At 47.7% G+C, this 19,171-nt stretch overlaps 1 protein-coding gene across 2 annotated transcripts in view; it reads left to right on the top strand.

The window, feature by feature from the left end:
* CALN1 (calneuron 1) overlaps nucleotides 1–18,025 on the top strand; it is a 432,488-nt gene extending 414,463 nt beyond the window's left edge. For both annotated transcript variants that reach the window (XM_060032204.1, XM_060032203.1), the window contains exons 5-6: nucleotides 3,541–3,697; nucleotides 16,344–18,025. In XM_060032204.1, the coding sequence (XP_059888187.1) occupies nucleotides 3,541–3,697; nucleotides 16,344–16,471 (285 nt within the window). In that variant the 3' untranslated portion in view covers nucleotides 16,472–18,025. The remainder of the gene's footprint in view (nucleotides 1–3,540; nucleotides 3,698–16,343) is intronic.
* Nucleotides 18,026–19,171: the final 1,146 nt, after the last annotated feature.

The following is a 19,171-nucleotide window of genomic DNA, read 5'->3' on the forward strand; positions in this document are numbered from 1 at the left end:
CCATTCATCTGCCAATGGACACTTAGGTTGCTTCCATGTCCTGGCTATTGTAAATAGAGCTGCAATGAACATTGGGGTACATGACTCTTTTTGCATTATGGTTTTCTCTGGGTATATGCCCAGTAGTGGGATTGCTGGGTCATATGGTAGTTCTATTTTTAGTTTTTTAAGGAACCTCCATACTGTTCTCCATAGTGACTGTATCAATTTACATTCTCACCAACAGTGCAAGAGGGTTCCCTTTTCTCCACACCCTCTCCAGCATTTATTATTTGTAGATTGTTTGATGATGGCTGTCTTTTGATTAAAACCACTCACCTGGTGTCAGGACTTACTGGAGCTCAGGTTCTTTTGCCTCATCACAGAAAGAACTCAGTGTGAGGCAAAGCGGCAGGCCAAGAGTGAGTTTATTAGCATAGGACGCTTGTGGGAGATACAAGTGGGCTGGCAAGGGAACACAGCCCTGAGAACAAAGAGGGCTACATTTTTTAATCAAATAAAAAGTGGGGAGGAGAGAAGACCACCTCTTCCTCATTCTTGGGCAGATGTCATGGTGCTATTTAGATCATATATATATTACTAAAATATGGTAATTTATCTCAGGTTTTGGTATAATGTCCCCTTTCACCTAGTTTCTTTCCCCTTTCACCTATATTTCTGTGCTGGCCACATGCAGAAATGCTGCTCTTCAAGGACTCTTAACTCTCTGAGTTCATGTAACAGGATTCACATCCCGTATCTATTGTCTTGTGTTTTAAATATCAGGGTTTGTGGCTTGAGTGTGTCTGGCACTTGGATGCTCCTGGTCTTTCAAGGTAGAGTAGCTTGTTGCTAGGTTACTGGATTCTTTTCTTGAGTGGTTATTCGCTTACAACAGTCTCCCAAACTCCCTTAAAATTCCTTTTCTGTCTTAATCCCCTAGTGAGATTTCTAAACTGACTATTTAATTATCCTACTCTATCCCTATCAGGGGTATTGGAAAATATACCCTTCTTGGGGCCTCTGTAACTTATATCCTCAAAGTGGCTTGTGCCCATAGAAGGTTGAGAGCCCAAAGATGATTTTAAGTTTTGAACAGTCATAGTCTTTTAGTCCCAGGCTGTTTGCTCTTGGCTCTCTCAAAAAGTTAGTCATTTTTAAAAAGCTATTTAACTCCAGTTGGTTTCTGCTAATATCCACAATTATTTTTGAGACATACCTCTCTCTAAACTTAATGACCAGCTTTCTGGGAGAGCCACCTAACATATTCAGAGATTTTAAGAAGGGACGTTTTGATTTGTTTTAATAGGTTTGGATTGTTATTGATAGCATTTCTCAATTTTATCTCTTCCTAGTAGGAGATGAGAAACAATTTTTTCTTTCAATGCTGCAAGACCAGAAATTTTGGGGTTGTCTCTGTTCTGGCTTGCAAAACAATCAATTCTTTCCTGAGTTCATCACCTTTTTTTCAAATTGAGTATAATTAACATATAACATTATATCAGTTTCCTATGTATAAGATAAAGATTTGAAATTTGTGTATACTGTGAAATGCTCACCACAAGAGGTCTAGTTAACATCCATCACCGCACATAGTTACACATTTTTTGTGTGTGAGGAGAACTTGTAAGATCTATTCTCATAGCAACTTTCAAATACACAATACAATGTTATTAACTATAGTCACCATGCTGGATATTACATCTGCAGGACTTATTTTATAACTGGAAGTTTGTGCCTTTTGACCCCCTTCACCCATTTCACCCACTCCCCACCCCCCTGCCTCTGGAAACTACCCATCTGTTCTCTGGATCCGTGAATACGGGTTGGTTCGTTGGTTTGTGGATTACACATGTAAGTGAGATCATACAGTATTTGTCTTTCTCTGTCTGATTTAGTTCACTCTGAGCTCATCTCTTTCTTGTAGATGAGCAACCAATTGCAACCAGAGCCTGCTGTGTCCCAAACTTATTTTTTTTATTTTTATTTTTTTGTGGTACGCGGGCCTCTCACTGCTGTGGCCTCTCCCGTTGCGGAGCACAGGCTCCGGACGCCCAGGCTCAGCGGCCATGGCTCACGGGCCCAGCCGCTCCGCGGCACGTGAGATCCTCCCAGACCAGGGCATGAACCCGCGTCCCCTGCATCGGCAGGCAGACTCTCAACCACTGCACCACCAGGGAAGCCCTGTCCCAAACTTTTTACCCATTCAGTGTGTATCTGCCCTCTGAGTTATCACAGGCAACAACTTTACCAAATGTTTTGCTACTACATAACATGGGTTTTTATCTTTCCAGCCTCCAATAACAATTTTCTTATTTTCCTGACCCTGCAATCCATACATCATCTTTTAGAATTTTTGTTATGGTAGCTTTTCATTTCTATGTACTAATTTCTGTATTGTTGATGTAAACCAAGTTATACCAAATCTCTATGGCTACAACGAAGGGCATTTGTTACTCGCATTACTTTTCCTTTCTGGGCTATCTTCTCCACTTTCTCCTCATTCTGGGACCCCAACAGAAGGAACAGCCTCTTTGTAGGACAGAAGGAAAAGGACACAGGCTAGAACCACGCAACGGCTCTTAAAGATGTTAATCGATGTGACCTGTGTCAGTTCTACTCACATTTCATTGGCCAAGAAAGTGACGTGACCAAATCTGATAGAAATGGGGCGGAAAAGCAAACCTTCTCCCTGGTGGCGGGAGAACACAGGTGGAAACGCTACACCTTGTTTTCAGCTGTTCTTCCTCATAAACATGGCTTGGAACGTGCATTTTATCTTGTTAGAGCAAGACACATGCTGGCTTCTTGGAAGATTTAAAACTTTCTAGAGACATATGCATTGTCTGAAGTGTGACACACTCCAAAGTACATGAGGTGTGGAGGGGTGACAGCAGATGGCTGGATGAGTAGGAAACCAAACTAGCAGGTGGCATCTTTTTCTCCAAGATTCTCTACTGAGGGGGGAATGGCATTCCTTGAATTCCCGAGAAGTTCCTGCAAGTTCACAAGTGTGCTTGGAGCTGAGCGTGGCAGAAAACTGCTCATCTGATGTCTTGAAAAGCTGGGACAAATCTCTGTAGGAAGACTTAGGGCTTGCTGGTCATGCCCCAAGCCAAATTCTCACCCCCAAGTGCCCCAGACCCTCTCACTCCTCTCTTTTTTTTGTAAATTGATTGATTGATTTTTGGCTGCCTTGGGTCTTTGTTGCTGCGCGCAGGCTTTCTCTAGTTGCAGCGAGTGGGGTCTACTCTTCGTTGCGGTGCACAGGCTTCTCATTGCGGTGGCTTCTCTTGTTGCGGAGCACGGGCTCTAGGCGTGTGGGCTTCAGTAGTTGTGGCACACTGGCTCAGTAGTTGTGGGTCGCGGGCTTAGTAGTTGTGGCTCACGGGCTCTAGAGCATAGGCTCAGTAGTTGTGGGGCTCACGGGCTTAGTTGCTCCGTGGCATGTGGGATCTTCCTGGACCAGGGCTCGAACCCATGTCCCCTGCACTGGCAGGTGGATTCTTAACCACTGTGCCACCAGGGAAGTCCCCCTCTCACTCCTCTTTATCTCCACAGTTCGACATGCAGAGGATAACTCTGGAAGAGCTGAAGCACATCCTCTATCACGCCTTCCGGGACCACTTAACGATGAAGGACATTGAGAACATCATCATCAACGAGGAAGAGAGCCTGAATGAGACCTCGGGGAACTGCCAGACGGAGTTTGAGGGCGGTAGGTACCTCTGCTTCTGCTCTCTACCTGGTCTGGGATAGGCCGGCCGTTCCACATCCTCTGTATGAAAAATGGGTTTACAGTCTCTTGGGCCGAAGTGGCCTTGGACGGAAGCCACAAATCCAGGACCGAGGTCAAAAGATCCTTTTTGCCAAGATGTAGTAGGTTTCTTTTTTTTTCTGCTTTTTTCCCCCAACTCTGCATTTTTACAAGACCTGTATTGACCCTTCCTTCCTCCGGTGACCCTGAGGTCTGTGACTTGAGTGGCTTTGTGGTGTTGGCCTTTATTTAGTGGGGGCTGCGTGGGGTGATGTAAGGAGGCTGTTTGAGCTGTCTGCAAACCTGGGTCAAGTCCAGTGGCTAATTGTGTGACCTTGGGCAAGGGGTGTATCTTCTCTGAATGAGTTTCCTCACCTATAAACACCAGGATAATTACACCTACTTCACAGGATCCTTAGGAATGAACGAATTACCTCCATTCTATGCTCTCTGAATATACACTGGCCAGCAAAAGCCCTGCTCATGAAAAAACTCTCATGAACTTCACCAAGAAAATAAGGTTCTCCTGTGTCCAAAAAAGAGACCCGTGAGAGGTCATTTTTCTTGGACTCACGAAGGAAAGCTTTAAGAAAAAAAAAAAAAAGCTACCTTATTCCCTAATCAGTAGAGAGTTCCAGGGAAGTTAAATAATTGAGTCCCTCTTTCCAACTTTGAAAATCAGAGCTGCTTTAACAGCTCTGATGTACAGAAGTTTTTTTCATTACCTTAGAACAGCATAGCAGGCTACGGGCAATTTTTAACTTATTTAAGGTTGAGACTTCTTTAAAAGGTCTACTGTTTTTTTCGGTTCTTTTTTTCTGAACATTCCAACAAGCCAATGTGTACAGATGGTAAGCTGTCACATAGACACCAGAATGGAATTTGGTTCTTTGGTTTGGGAGCTGCTGTGTTAGAATCAGCCGAGGCCCACGACAGGCAGACAACACGGGGCTGAGCTTGTCTAGGTGGACACGGTGGTACATCCAGACCTGGGCGTCCGTGGGCCCTGTGAGGGCTGAACTGCTACAGGAAACGGGAGGTGGCTTATACCCCGAGGTGACAAAATTAACTCAAGTCAGGTAAATAGGGAGTGGTGGGATCGGGGTCAACTTGACAGCAATGCCTCCTGGTAAAGGCGTTCACAGTGAAAATTTTCAAAAGTGCTGTGTACAGCAAACAAAACCCAGCTGTGGTCCGGAAGGTGCCTTGGTTGCCCTGCTTGGGACTTGGACCATAGCATCAACGTCTGCGTTTGGAGTTGGAGCCGCAGGGACCACACAAGGGCGAGAAGGTCACAGCCAACGCCGTCTGCAGCCGGGCAGGCAGGGGAATTGGGAGGACGAGGACGGGTGAAGAGGGCAGGGATTGGATTAAAATTTGAGAAAACAGCAGGCCTGGCTTCTCCGTTCCATCTTGATTTTAGCTGGCAGACTCAGTGCTCAAACAGTAGAAGTGTTTGGGGGCTCTAGTCGCCCTGCTGTGAGACACACTCTTGAAATGAGTAGGAAGAGTATTTCTGAGCCCTGCATTTTCCACAAGAACCTATGTTCATGGATTGGTGCTTTATTCAGAGAAATGTCACAAGTCTTAGTACTTTCAGAAAGGTCAGACTGCCCTGGGAAATAGTCTGAACTCTAAGCACTGTCCTTTCATTACTCAAAAGCTCATCTATTAATCAAATGAATAGCTGACGTAGGGCTTTCCAAATAGAAGTCGTCCTGGGTCTGCTTTAGTGATTAGTACATGTAGCATTAGCAACACTTACCGTTTGGGGGTGCTTGGTAAGGGCCAGGCACTGTGCTTTAAAATTCATGATCTTATGCAATAAAAGGAATACTATTTGTAACTCACACCTTGATTTCTTGAATGACCTCTGTGAGCTTGATTACGTAATCCCTTTTACAGAGTCTCATGTCAGAGAGGGTTTTTAAAATACATCAGCGCTTTTTGGCCCCAAACATAACCTCATTGTGTTTGCGTTTAGGTGTAAGATTTTTCCCATCTCGGATATGACCAAAGTCACCAGTGCATGTATTTTAACGCCCACAGCTCTCTCCAGATTCAGGAAAGGGGCTCCCTGATTTTACTCAGGGCAAAGGAGTCTGGGAAGAGATGGACGCACAGACACAGAATTCACCCCGGTGCCCTAGGACTGAGAGAGTCCATTTGAGACCTTGTGGTGACCTTGGCCTTCTCCCTTCCATCTTTCCCCCATGCCTGCTGCCCACAAACGGGGACCTACTGGCAGTTTGAGCCTCTCCCTGCTTCTACCGATGTCTGATGGCGTAGGTGCATGGCTTGTGCTTCCTAAATCTTCTCGGCCTCCAGCTGTTTGGGCTGCCCCGTCGCCCCAGTGATCAACTCCTTCCTGTCTGCTCTCGCCCTTGACCCAGGCTGCCCCTCGCCTGTTCAGACACTTCAGCCAAGGCCTCGCTGACATTTCAGAATCCCCCTCCCACCTGCCAGCCGGCACCATCCCACATCTTGGTCAATCCAGCATCTGACTCTGTAGGGACGAGGTGATTGCCTTTCCTTCTTTCAATGATGGAACTTTTTTTTCTTTTATTTGGCCATGCACCACGAGGCATGCGGGATCTTAGTTCTCCGGCCGGGGATCAAACCCACCCGCCCCTGCAGTGGAAGTGCAGAGTCTTAACCATTGGACCACCAGGGAAGTCCCAGCAATGGAACTCTTATCTCTCCAAATTTTATCTTCTCTGCAACCCCAAATGACCGATGGGGGAACGGGAGCTGGGACATTTCCCCCAGGCCCCAGAGCCCCCCTCAGGCCACCTCCACTCTTTCTGCTCCCCACTCAGGAAGCTCTCTCCTGCTCTTCTGAGAGCTCTGCCGCAGCAAATATGTTCCCATGCTGATTAGCTCGCCTATAAAGCTGGGTGATCCATGGCGCTTGGAAATTCTGCTCTATTTGGTGTCAGAGGAAGGAATCAAGGTGTAAGGACCTATTACACCTAAAGATGTAAGAAGTCTTTGCCTTAAAAAAGTGAAAGGGCACATCGGTCTCTGAGCAAAGAAGGAGGCGATAGTCAGAGAAACAGGCATTCTGTAGCAGAGTCAGAAGTTGAAGAAGCCCACGTCAGATGTCTTCGAGTTCAGCAAAACTGGAGCTTCTGGAGTGAGGAAGAGGTTTGAAAATGCTGCAGCGTGTGTCCGTTAGAAATTAACAGGAGGGCTTCCAAAGGCCATCAGCATCATTCTATGTCAATGATTATATTTTTCACTTTTATAAATCTTGGGTCTGATACTTTCACAAAGGTGTTCGGATTCTGTCCATTAAGTCAGGAAGTATTGATTATTCCTTCCACGTGAATGGAAGAATAAAGAACGGAGAAATAGGCCAGGGGCCCAAAGGGTGTGGTACCCCTGATGGGAGAGGTTTGAGGGATTTTTTTGTCTTCTTTTTAGTTTTCATTTTGCCTTGATTTTGTTTTATTTATTGGGTTTTTAGGTTAATACAAACAACACGCGCACACACACACATACACAGAGCCCCTCACACAGTCTGATCTGCCTAATCTTTATGGTGCGTAGGGCTCTGTGACCATAGGTAGGCGTTACATTTTCCATCTTCTCCCAAGGAAAGGACAAGAGGAAATAGGATGAAATTCCAAGTTACATGTAAGGAAAGTTTTCCTGACTTCTTCAGGAAGTCCTGAATCGGGGTGTCACACCATGGATAGAACGCACTTTCCTAGAGCACCAAAAGAAGTCACCTACAGAAGCCCCTGGGAAGGCAGAGAAGAGACTAGAAGCTAGAAGAATCTAATGCAAGGATTCTGAAGTGGACTTTTCCTTCATTCACACCTGGTTTCCAAGTGGAAAATCATCAACTTGAGTCAGACACTTGACCAGGTGTCACCCATGTGCTGGGTGCTTTGGGCAAGAGCTCACTTAACCCCACTCAATTCAGGGGCTCTCTGGTGTTACCCACTGGTGGGCAGCCTGTGTGTCCCCAATCCAATGAGAATATTTCACTAAAAGTTGGACTTCCAGACCCTTCCAATCCCTCAGACATTTTTTTAAAGTCCTTTACTAAGATAGATTATGCCTGATGTACTAATGTCTTATCAAATGGGTCAGATGCAAGATTACGTGACTACCCACAATGCCCCATCACCATCCATGCTAAATAAGAGAGGTTTAAGCTGGTTTGCTTCCGTTGGACCACTTGTAATCACCAGCTGTTTTGATTTTGGAGAACATAAGCTCAGTGACACTGAGAGACGAATTTCACATTTTATTATTTGGTTCCAGTCGCTGACATCTGTGAAACTAAGTGGTCTTGTGATTGAATCATCTATTTGCCTGTCACCAGATCCTTATTAAGTGTTCTTAGGATAAATTAGGTTATGTACTAAGTCCAGGAGGAAAGGGATGAGGGAAAGCTGTCTGGCGTGCTTCCCAAGTGCTGGTCATTTGTTAACACATTAGACCGACCTGTCAGCACGGCCTGAGGGATGAGTTCTGTGGTTCCTGTGGGACAGATGAGGGAACTGAGGCTCAGCAAGATGGAGTCATTTGTCCAAAGTCAAACTGCGAGTAAGGCTCCAAATCTAGGTGCACCTGACCGAACCCCGCCCTGGCTCCCCTTTAGTGGCCCTGGGTCATTTCCCCGCGCTTAGGCGTTTCAAAGACTCTTTACAGAACGACTCTTCATCAACCTCACTCCTTTTCCATTTCGTCGCCAGTGAAATCACATTATATTTGGAAGTCAAGTAGACGTGCAGCAAGATCTGTGTGTGAGCCCTTTCAGGATGCGTCCCCCAAGGCTTGTCCCTAAATGGAATACCAGCTGTCAGGGCTTTGTAGGCTTCTGACAACATGCACGGGAGACGGAAATCAAGCAGAAATCATCAACTGGGGAATAAATAGTTTCTGTGAAAGACACGGCAAAGCTGCTCTGTACCATTCAGTATGATGGACAAGAGAAACAAATGTCAGAGGGGTGACCCAGGCCAGGTAGCCCCCAGAGCACCCCTGTGCAGTCCTGTGGGTTCTGTTGCCTGCCCTGTGTAGACTAGCTGTGTGACCCTGGGAACTCATTTTAAAACTCTCTGAGCCTTATTTTTTTCCTTTGTCCGATGATGCAAAGATTGGACAACGGTGGTCATATCTAGATTCAAACATTTCTGGGCTCCTTGGAAGGTGAGAAAGAATTTTGCAGCCATGTCCCAGGGCTCCAGCTCAAGCCATCCCTGCTGAAGTCGCAATGTTTCTGTCCGGATGTCAAATGCACACCTGGATTGGGAGACCTGGCTCATCACCTGGCCGTACCCCTTGGGCATTTCATGCCCATTCAACTGAAAAGGGCATGATGTGTCATCCACACCATCTGCTCCCAGCTCACCAGGTGCCGTGACTTTCCTGAAATAAAACCTGTTCTCCTGGGGTAGATGTAGGAGGTTAAGGCGTAGGTGAGGTCCATGGCAGGTGGTGAGACAAGAGACAGTTTGAAAGAAAGTTGGGGCTTCGGACAAAAAAGGATTTTTCTTCTAGTTGGGGACCTATCAAAGCAAACCTGTAGGAAAGTTTTCTGGAGCCATGAGTGAGGAGTGAAGGGATTCTGAAATACAAGATAGAGACCTGGAGAGCTATAGGCATGATAGCTAAGAATTCCAGCTCTGCACTCTGGACAGGGCTGGCTTCAAATCCTGCCTCACCACCTATAGGTCACTTGAGTAAGGCACTTAAATAAATATTAAGAGCCTAAGTTTTTTTCATCTGTGAAATGGGAATCTTACCATGACCTACCTCATATGGTTGTTATGAGGATTAAATGGGATAACACGTGAGAAGATTTAGTACGATGCTTAACACATTAGTAAGCAATCGTAACAAACAAAACTGGCCGGTCCCTGGTCCCAGTTCTCTTCTTATTGTTACTTTTTACCTGGAGACATTGCAGAGTATGTACTGCTGGAACACCACATCTTTGAAAGATGGTGCAGGGACCAAATTTACAGGGTTTGAACCATCCTCTTGACACATTTCATCCCTAAATTTAAGTCCTTGCCAACGTTGGAGTTCCCAAGAGTATTGGTCAAGACTCTTTTGGCTTCAAGTAACAGAAACTCAACCCACACCCCATTAAACTAAAAAGCACTGGCTCAAATAATGCGGGAAGCCAAAGGGATGAGCTTTGGTTGACTTGGACCCAAAGAGCTCAAGCAACATTCTCTCCCTGCCCCCACCTTGCTCTCATTCTCTCTGTCCTTTCCTCTCTGTTGGCATCATTCTTGGGCAGGCCCTCTCTCCCCAAGGTCAACAGGATTCTCTCTCTTGAGATTCAGCTCCATTCCAAGAAGGGGCTCCAAATCTGCTTGGCCCGTGTTCCTACCTCTGGACAAGCCAAGAGCTTAGGGCACTCTACTGGCCAATCTGGTTTGTTACTAGTGGAAAGGTGAGGCCCTGGATTGAGAGTTCCACCAGGTGGAGAGGCACATATCCCCAAACCAAAAGATGAATTTTGTTACATGAAGGGGAAGGATGGCTGGAAAGACCAAAATAACACCTGGCCACACCATGCCAGGGAGCCTTGCAGGACCCTCAAAGCCAGACACAGCTGTCTGACACCAGGAAACCCAAGATGACTTTGTGGTGACGAAGGGCCAGCTCATACCCACACAAGTACAGGTGGCCTGTCTTCCTCCTACGAAAGCATCACCTGTTCCCTTAGACACCACATCCTCCACCTCTAACTTCAGGTCTTACGTGGGTGCCTGGACGCTCTGTTATCACCGATGAAAAATCTCTTTCACAAGCTCTTAATTCACTCCACCTTAGACTATGGAACTATCCGATTTCATACAATCATAAAGTGTCAGACCTGGAAGGATCACAGAACTCTAGCTCCCATACCTAGTAGATCTGGCTAATTGTTAGAATCATCTGAGCTGGGTTTTATATTGTTTTACCATTTCCTGAGCCCCAAACTCCCTGCCAGGAACATCACTTGCGTACATCTGCGTTAGGGCAATTAGAATTGTTATGATTCTGATTTGCCTTATTTGGGAGCCAGTGTCTCTGAAGATTGAAGCCAGAAGGATTATGAACCCATTCTACATAGGCTCACCCAGCTGGTCAATGGCAAAATCCGTGTAGACTCCTGTCTCCGGGAAAAAATTCGAGAGCCACTGCCTGGCATTTGCCGAGCAGAGCCATGTGAATCTCTGTCAAAATAAGAAGGGGAAGGAGCAGTCTGTCACTAGAGCTTACAAACCCAGGTCCTGCCACAGCAGCCAGGAGTCTGCTGGTGCACGGACTGGCTGATGAACTTTTAAGAAAACAGGAAACCTCACTTCTGTGTCCTCCTGGGTCAACCTCCCCTAACTCACATTTCATCCCCATGTACTTTCTGGACTCCTGCTGTGACAAGTACTACGTAGAAAGATATCAACATCTACTGGGAAGAAAAACATAGAAAAGATCACCAATAGCATGAGGTATTCTTGCCATTTTCAGTGCTCAATAAGATCCAAAAAGGAATAGGTTCCTTGACAAGTTAAACATAGAGTTCCCATATGACCCAGCAATGTGGCTCTAAGATTTGTACCCAAGGGAACTGAAAACACGTCCACACAAACACTTGTACATTAACGTTCATAGCAGCATTATTTATAATAGCCCAAAAAGTAGACACAACCCAAATGTCCATCAGTTGGTGAATGGATAAACAGATTGTGGTACGTCCATTCAATGGAATATTATTCAGCCTCCAAGAGGGATGAGGTACCCACACATGCTACAGCATGGTGAACCTGGGAAAGATTATGTTAAGTGAAAGAAGCCAGACACAAAAGGTCACATAGTGTATGATGCCATGTATATGAAATGCCCAGAATAGGCAAGTCCATAGAGACAGAAAGTAGATTAATGATTACCAGGGGCTGGGGAGGGAGGGCGATGAGGAGTGCCTTCTAATGTGTATGGGGTTTATTTTTAGGGTGATGAGAACTTTCTAGAATTAGGTGGTGGTGATGGTTTCACAACCCTTGGGAATGTACTAAATACCACTGAATTGTACACCCTAAAAGGGTGAATGTTATGGTATGTGGATTCTTTCTCAATTGAAAGTAAATAAATATTAAGAGCTAGATTTTTTTAAAAATTAAAATATCAGGCCCTCTGAGAGCAGATAGATGTTCAGGAGAAGCCTCATAGGAAAGTGAAGTTTAGGATAGGCCTGGAAGAAATGAGAGGGAAGGTAAGTGGACACCCTTAACAGAGGGAAAGGTATGAACAGTGCTGCAGAGTCTTAGGTAGAGAGCATAGCTGCTTGGCTGAGAAAAAGGTTGCTGGGGGAGGGGAGGAGGGGTGGTCTAGGAACAGAGGGACAAAGGGGATAGGAGGTGATCTGCCATCCTGCCTACCTGCTGAGCTTAGGAGCTGGATAGAACTGCTTCCCCCAGCAAGGGGGGGCCTTCAGGGAGATTGCAGGGCGTGATGACGCATACCGAGCACTGCTCCAGGAAGGAGTCTGGCTGCAGTTCAGGATGAATAATTGAGGGAAGGGACCAAAGCAAGGTTTTGGGAGCATCTGCTGTAGTCTCAGCCCGGGGCTAGAGGCTGCAGGAAACAGGAGAAAAACCATCAGATCTTTTCTGCAGCCCTCAGGGGACACAGGAAGGATACCTTGCATTTCTCTAGCAAGTCAGGGTTGCACAATAGTTTTTGATTTTTTTATGAGCCCGTTGATCTCTGAAATAATTTTTGAAATTAACAGAACAATTATCATTAGCTCCTTTTACAGAGTGAGAAACTGAGGCTCAGAGAAATTCAGCCTCTTGCCCAGGGCTCTTCCTAAGTGGCAGTGAAGAGAAGAAGCCATATCTCCAACTCACAGTTCATCCTGGGCTGACCTGTCATCTTGTTGGGGAAACCAAGTGTAGACACTGAGAATGAATAAGTACACAAAAATATAGTGCAATGCAGATATATGATAGCCAAAGACAGGCATTAAATTATGATCAACAAACACATTAATTAGTGCTGGGTTATACTGTCGACCACACCAAGCGTTTGAAGGACATTTCTTTTGGATCTTCCTCTGGCTGTACTTTCTGTTGCTAAACAAAAGATCAGGAGAGAGTTTGTGTAGAACTTTTGAACCTGGATATTAGAATCAGACGTGGGTTCAAATCCCGTCTTCACCATTTTCCAAAAGACCTTGGACTCTACTTCTCGGACCTTCAGAGCCCTCACCTACCAAATGAGGGCCACACACCCAATTCACAAAGGACTATCGCTATTAATTCTGCAAGGACGTCTATAAAGTGTATATGCGTACCTTGCCCACTGAGGTGGGTGCTCAGTAAGTAAAGGGGAATTTTTTCAAGGTTTCCATATAGGAATTAGCGTTCACTGGACACAGACAACATTCAAGTACCTTCCTATGCTCATAATCCTCACCACAAGGTAGGTCTTATTTACCCACATTTTATAGACGGGGAAATTGAGGCCCAGGGAGCTTGGCTTGCCCCAGCTCACACAGCTACAATGTGGGATAAGATGATTGTGATTAAGATTGGTGTCTGGCTTCTTCACTCTACCACACAACTTACATCAGAACTGGATGTGAAAGAATTCTCATCCTGGGACTTCCCTGGTGGCATAGTGGTTAAGAATCCGCCTGCCAATGCAGGGGACACAGGTTCAAGCCCTGGTCCAGGAAGATCCCACATGCCGTGGAGCATCTAAGCTCGTGCGCCACAACTACTGAGCCCATGTGCCTAGAGCCCGTGCTCTGCAACAAGAGAAGCCACCGCAATGAGAAGCCCACGCACCACAGTGAAGAGTAGCCCCCCGCTCGTCGCAACTAAAGAAAGCCTGTGCGCAGCAACGAAGACCCAACGCAACCAAACATAAATTAATTAATTAATTAATTAAAAAAATAAAAAAGAATTCTCATCCTTGCACAGAATCTGAATTAAAGACTCTAATCTCCAATGACGGTGGGTTTCAGAACTACCCAGGAGAGAGAGCTGGAAGCTGCACTCTACTTACAGTACTCACGTCTGGATCCAGACTGGCATGACCTCATGTACAAACTATTAGGTCCCCAGGCCTTTCCTCCTTCCTTATCTCTCCCCTCCTACTGCTTTGAAGGATTTTTAGATCCAAGGTGCAGCCACTCTCCTGGGGGATAATCCTGTTGCCTGTAACCTTTTTTTCTGAGTGTCCTTCACAAAGAAGGGCTTCCACAAAACATTTCTCCCTCAGCCCAATCACACAGTTTTTCTTTTCCTTAAGCCTTCGCCAGCCCTCAAGATAGGAAGGTAGATGTCTGCCTTCAGAAGCAGTTTTATACTGAGGAGCTGCCGGAATAAATTATAGTCCTCAGAAAGTGTTCGATACGCCATTTCCACATCCTCACCTTATTTTCTGCTTTGGGTCCTTTCCTTCCCAAACACCACCTCCGTTTTCCTTCCTGAGGGCTGATACAACTTTTTACATTTGCCCACTTCTGGAGGCAGACACGTCTCTGCACCGAGGAAATTTTCTTCCTCCAGGTAAGAACTTATAAGATTCTAAGACCCAGACAGGATGAGCAAGTAGTAGAGAACTGAGCCAAAAATACTTTCAATCACCAAGGGACCCAGGGGACCCAGAAGGATTAAAGATATCGAGACAAGGCCTAAGAGACTAAGGCAGAAATAACCGACAGGTATTGGGGAGGGAGCCGGGAGCTGTGCCGGGGGCATTGGGCCTCTGTGAAGTGTGGAGAAACTTTCCGGTGGATGTAATTTGTAGAGGCCCCCCCCCGAGCCTTGTCTCAGGGGAAGCTCCTCTGCCTTTGGAAACATCACCCACTTCCTGCTTCTTCCCTGCTATTTCTAGGGCATTAGAGGAGCCGCTCAGTGTCAAGGGGGAGAGGGCCGTGAACTTGAACATTTTTTTTAGGTTTTTTTAAAGGCATGTGGACCCTACCTTGACCTTTTCTTTTGCCTTCTTTCCAGCAGAGAGTCATTTTAAGGGAAATTACACTTCTTTTCTTTCTCTTTTCACTCAATGTGGCCTAAAGAAAAACCACGTTCCCTCAGCTGGTGGTTGTTTGCAAAGGGACAGTAGAATGTCTAGCAGAAGGACCCCTTTGCAAAATGGAAGGTAATCTGAAAATGTTCTTCAGTCCTGGCCTTGGGTTTCTGCAGTACCCACAGCCCGATGTCCCTAACACACACCTACACACACACACACAGCCCTCCTGCCCCCAGCAACTCAAGCTCTATCAGATTCTTGGGCCCCACCCAGATGTACTGAACCAAAAAGCCTGGGGCTGGGCCCCGGAGATCCCCTAATCACCTGCAGAGCTTATTAAAAATACACATTCCTGACCTCCACCCCCATAGATTTGGATTCAGTCATTCTGTGATGGGGTGGGAGAATTCGCATTGACATCAGACTCCCAGATGGCGCCGAGGCAGCTGGTCCAACGAGTAGCCCTGGTGTAGGTCGCCTCCCGCCAGCCTCCCGGGAAGGGATTTCTTCCACAAGCTAAGTGGTAAACTGTGTGTAAAGCTTAGTGCGGGACCAGGACGGACAGGGAAGGAGGTTTAGACAAAAAGAGGAAAGAGAAGGAAAAGAAATTCTGGCGTGGGAAGCAATGCCTGGAGGAGAGAGCCGTTCTTTCCTTTCTTGTTCTTTCCATTTCCCTATTTCTGGCCCATATTCCTAACCCACTAGTTAACGCCTTCTGATCGAGACCAACTAATGGTTTCTCGTGGGCCTTATAAAAATGGTGACTCAAGACCTGGCCCAACAAAAGGATTAAGACAGCGCCACCCCAGGACCCAAGGTCAGACCCTTGGGGCCGCAGGATCTGGGGGCAGCACCTCCTTGCTTCACGCGGGTCCTAGCCACAGCTCACGTGGTCGCCACAACCCCGATTTCAACAGGCACCACGATCACCTAGTTAAACTCGGGAGATCGCTGGCCAGAGTCCCCCATTCAACAGATCTGCGGGGAGCATGGGCCGGCCTGAGAATCTGCCTTTTTAATAAGTTCTTGGTGCTGTGATGTAGCTTAGCCAGGGACCCCGCGCTCGAACCGCTGCTGCACGTATCTGCCATAATGCCGGAAGTCCCTTAGCGTCGTTTCAACTGGCAGCCACCCAAGAACAGTCCTGGGAAAGGTAAGTGGCTTCCAGCCCACCCTGTAGGGATGCATCCGAACCTCGCTCTGTCTGTAACAGCTGCCTCAAACACAGGAGGCCGGCTTTCTGCAGAAACGACATGGCCAGGCCTGGACGATGGCTTTGGTGAGACTCACGCCGAAAATGTGATGTGTTTCCTCGCTCCGAAATCGCTGTGGCGCTATTGCATCTGGAAGCCTAGACCTCACTCGGAACGTCACATCTGGCACGATTTTTGAAGTTTGGCCACTTCATACCATTTGCCAGGAGCAGGGATGCCCAGTCTCTTCCGAGAGCTGACCTAGAGATGCTTTACTTGATGTGACCGGTCTTCTTCCTGTGGACCGGTCCCTGGGCTTGTTGGATAAGAAGTGCAATCTGTCTCACTGTGTCATTTCTCTCTTCCCTCCCTGCCTTCCCTCCATGCCTCCTTGCCCTCTGCCCTACACCCCACTCCAGTGCATTCCCAGAAGCAGAACAGACAGACCTGCGTCCGGAAGAGCCTCATCTGCGCCTTCGCCATGGCCTTCATCATAAGCGTCATGCTGATCGCGGCCAACCAGATCCTCCGGAGCGGCATGGAGTAGCGGCCTCCCCGGCAGCTGCGTTCCCGGCTCACGCATGTGCTTGCCCCGCGGGCAGACTCTTCCTCCACAAAAAAAGCAGATACGGACGGTGCAGACGCGGCACAGTCCAGCGAAGAACCCAAGGTTGCAGTGCAACCCGTGTTGTTGCAAACCCACTTCATCCCCTTGGCAGGTACACAAAAGGGCTGTCTTCAATGCTTTAATGGTCTTGTTTCCTAATGCAATAAATAGCCAGGAGTTCCGAATGATCGCTTCGACCGCCTGTAGGAACTCTAAAGAGAAACTTCATCTTCATCTCGGAATTCCCACGGCCATCCAGGTTGGCAGGGTAAGGCAGCAAGAGAGAGGCGGAACACGCAATCACCTCCGCCCGCCGTTCTCTCAACCCAGGGGTCAACTGGAGACTCCCTCCCTCCCCCACCCCAGGGCAACCCTCAGTGCCGAGAAGCTGACTTCTGAGTTGCTGCAGAAGTGGGGGCTTCCCGTCCTACCCTGGCTTCCTTCCCCAACCTAGTGGAGGCCCCCCGGCAAGGCATGAGGGGAAAGCCATCGGATGGGGTGCAGCACCCAGCGGTCTGCAAGTTGCACCCCCTTCGCTTCTGTTCTACTGCCTTTTCTACAGGACTCTTGTTGGCAGAGTTGGGGAGCTCTCGGTTTCCGTCGGCACTTGGCTTTCTGTTCCTAGAGCCCATCGCGCACCAGCATTTTGGAATCTGCAGAGAGCCTTTCTCCCAGCTTTGCCGCCTCTGCTGCCATTTAGACAAAAAAGAGAAGCATAACCGTGGGCATCTCTATCACACAGACACACAGACAGACGTATATATTGGGTTTCTTCATGTGTGACATCCATCGTCCCTAATTGCTTTACTGCTGATAGAAGCTTGTCCTCCGACACACATCCCTGCCTCCCTGGGGTGGGTAGTTTGGGGATGGAGAGGGACATAGGCTGGTGGTGAGGAGGTATTGCAAGCCACGCCCCAGTGGTCCAGAGTGATGGAGTCCAAACCCATCTCCATGCTGGGAGACCTCTGCAAGTGAAGGTCCTTGTGCATCTCACCTTTCTCTCATCTTCCAATTTGCTTTCTTAGTCTGTCTTCCCAGATAGAATGAGAAACACCAACCCAAACGGAAAGCTGGAAAGATCAAACCACTGTATTTTACATAACATCTTCAGGCAGTCAGATTCTGCAACTGACTCATTTTCACAAGAGAACAAAAAGATGCTAATGAGCTTAGCCAACTCAACAGGTGAAATACTTCTGTTGGGGAAGGGAACTGAAGCCAACCCCCTTTCAAGTTTGCGATTTCCTGACTTTTCCCAGATGCCACATCCACCGCTGCTATTCATTCCAGCTTGCGTAGTCTGATTAGCCAATAACCTTTCGCTGTAATTCTTCCCTCTGTACGTTTCCAAGCTCAGGTCTTTATTTCTGTGACTGGAGTTGTCTTACTCTTCTTTCTTTCCATTGCATCTTAAAGCTACAAGCTATTCCCCTCTCCCTTTTCCCTTTTCGTTCAGTGTGGAGGTGCCAGAATTTTTCCTCTCTTGCTGCAGCCGGGTGGTTTTGGGGTGCGGTGTGTGTTTATGAATCCCTCCTCAAGCCTCCCCTCTCTCTCTGCTCTCTCCCTCTGATCTGCTCAGACTTGGAACGTCCAAGGTCTCAGTTTGGGGTCTTCTTCCAAATCACCTCTGCAAGCACTTTGGGCAACAGCCTGGGAGCAACTCTAGAAACCTCCCCACTGCAAATAACCACGATGAGCACAAGTAAAACTAGGGTTTGAGCCGTAGGGTGGAGGAGGGAGCAGGTGTAAGCTCCCGGGCACCTGGGAGGTTACAAGTCCCTCTGCGAAAATGCCTGGGGTCCCACACATCCAGGCCGAGTAAGGCAATGGCCTGCCTGTCCCTGTAGCCTGCCCTGCCCCGCTAGACGCTTCACGTCTGTCTATCTCTCCTCTCTCCCCTCTCACCAGACTCACCTCGGTCCCTCAGGACCAGGCTTCAGAACGAGAACAGGTCCAAATGCAGAATACGGACACACAGGACAAATTTATATTTAGTTTCTGCCCAAAGCAGTTTGCTCTCTCTCTTTAGGTGGGAGGGACCCCGTGAATGACTTGGCCACGTCCTCCTGGGGAGCGGGGTGAGAGACCCCAGGTAGACTGGATAGAGACCCCAGGCATGATTCTTAAAGGACCCTGCCCTGTGAGAGGGCAGTGCTGGACTTCAGGGCAAAAGAAATGAGTACTTCTTTAAAGGCCAGAGGTTCTTCTGCCTCCTACTGGGGAGCAGGGACCTTGAAGGATGTGAGGGTTAGACTTCATTGGAAGAGCAATTAGCCGCTGTGCAAGGGTGTGAATTAAACGGCAACCTGAGAGACACCAACAGCCCGTTCCCCACCAAGTCCTTCGCATCCTCTCCCTAAAGGACCATTTTCCTCTCTCCCAGTGAGTCCGTGGAACCGAGTCCATCCTACCCAGGAGAAGGCATCCCTTGTGGGTGTTGCTAGGGAGGGAGGGTGAGAAAGAAGCCATAGAATTCTCTTTGATGGGCTAGAAGTGAACCTCCTGCCGTGGTCACCTCACACGTGGCGCCAGGAGCTGAGTGTGTGGGAACGTCCCAGAGCTAACGGCACCCCGGAGACTCTGGGCACCGAGATCCTGTAGCTTAGCAGCTTCGCCTGGACGGTCTGTCAACGGTGT

The sequence above is a fragment of the Delphinus delphis genome, chromosome 15 (assembly GCF_949987515.2).
Source record: "Delphinus delphis chromosome 15, mDelDel1.2, whole genome shotgun sequence".
Classification (NCBI taxonomy): Eukaryota; Metazoa; Chordata; class Mammalia; order Artiodactyla; family Delphinidae; genus Delphinus; species Delphinus delphis.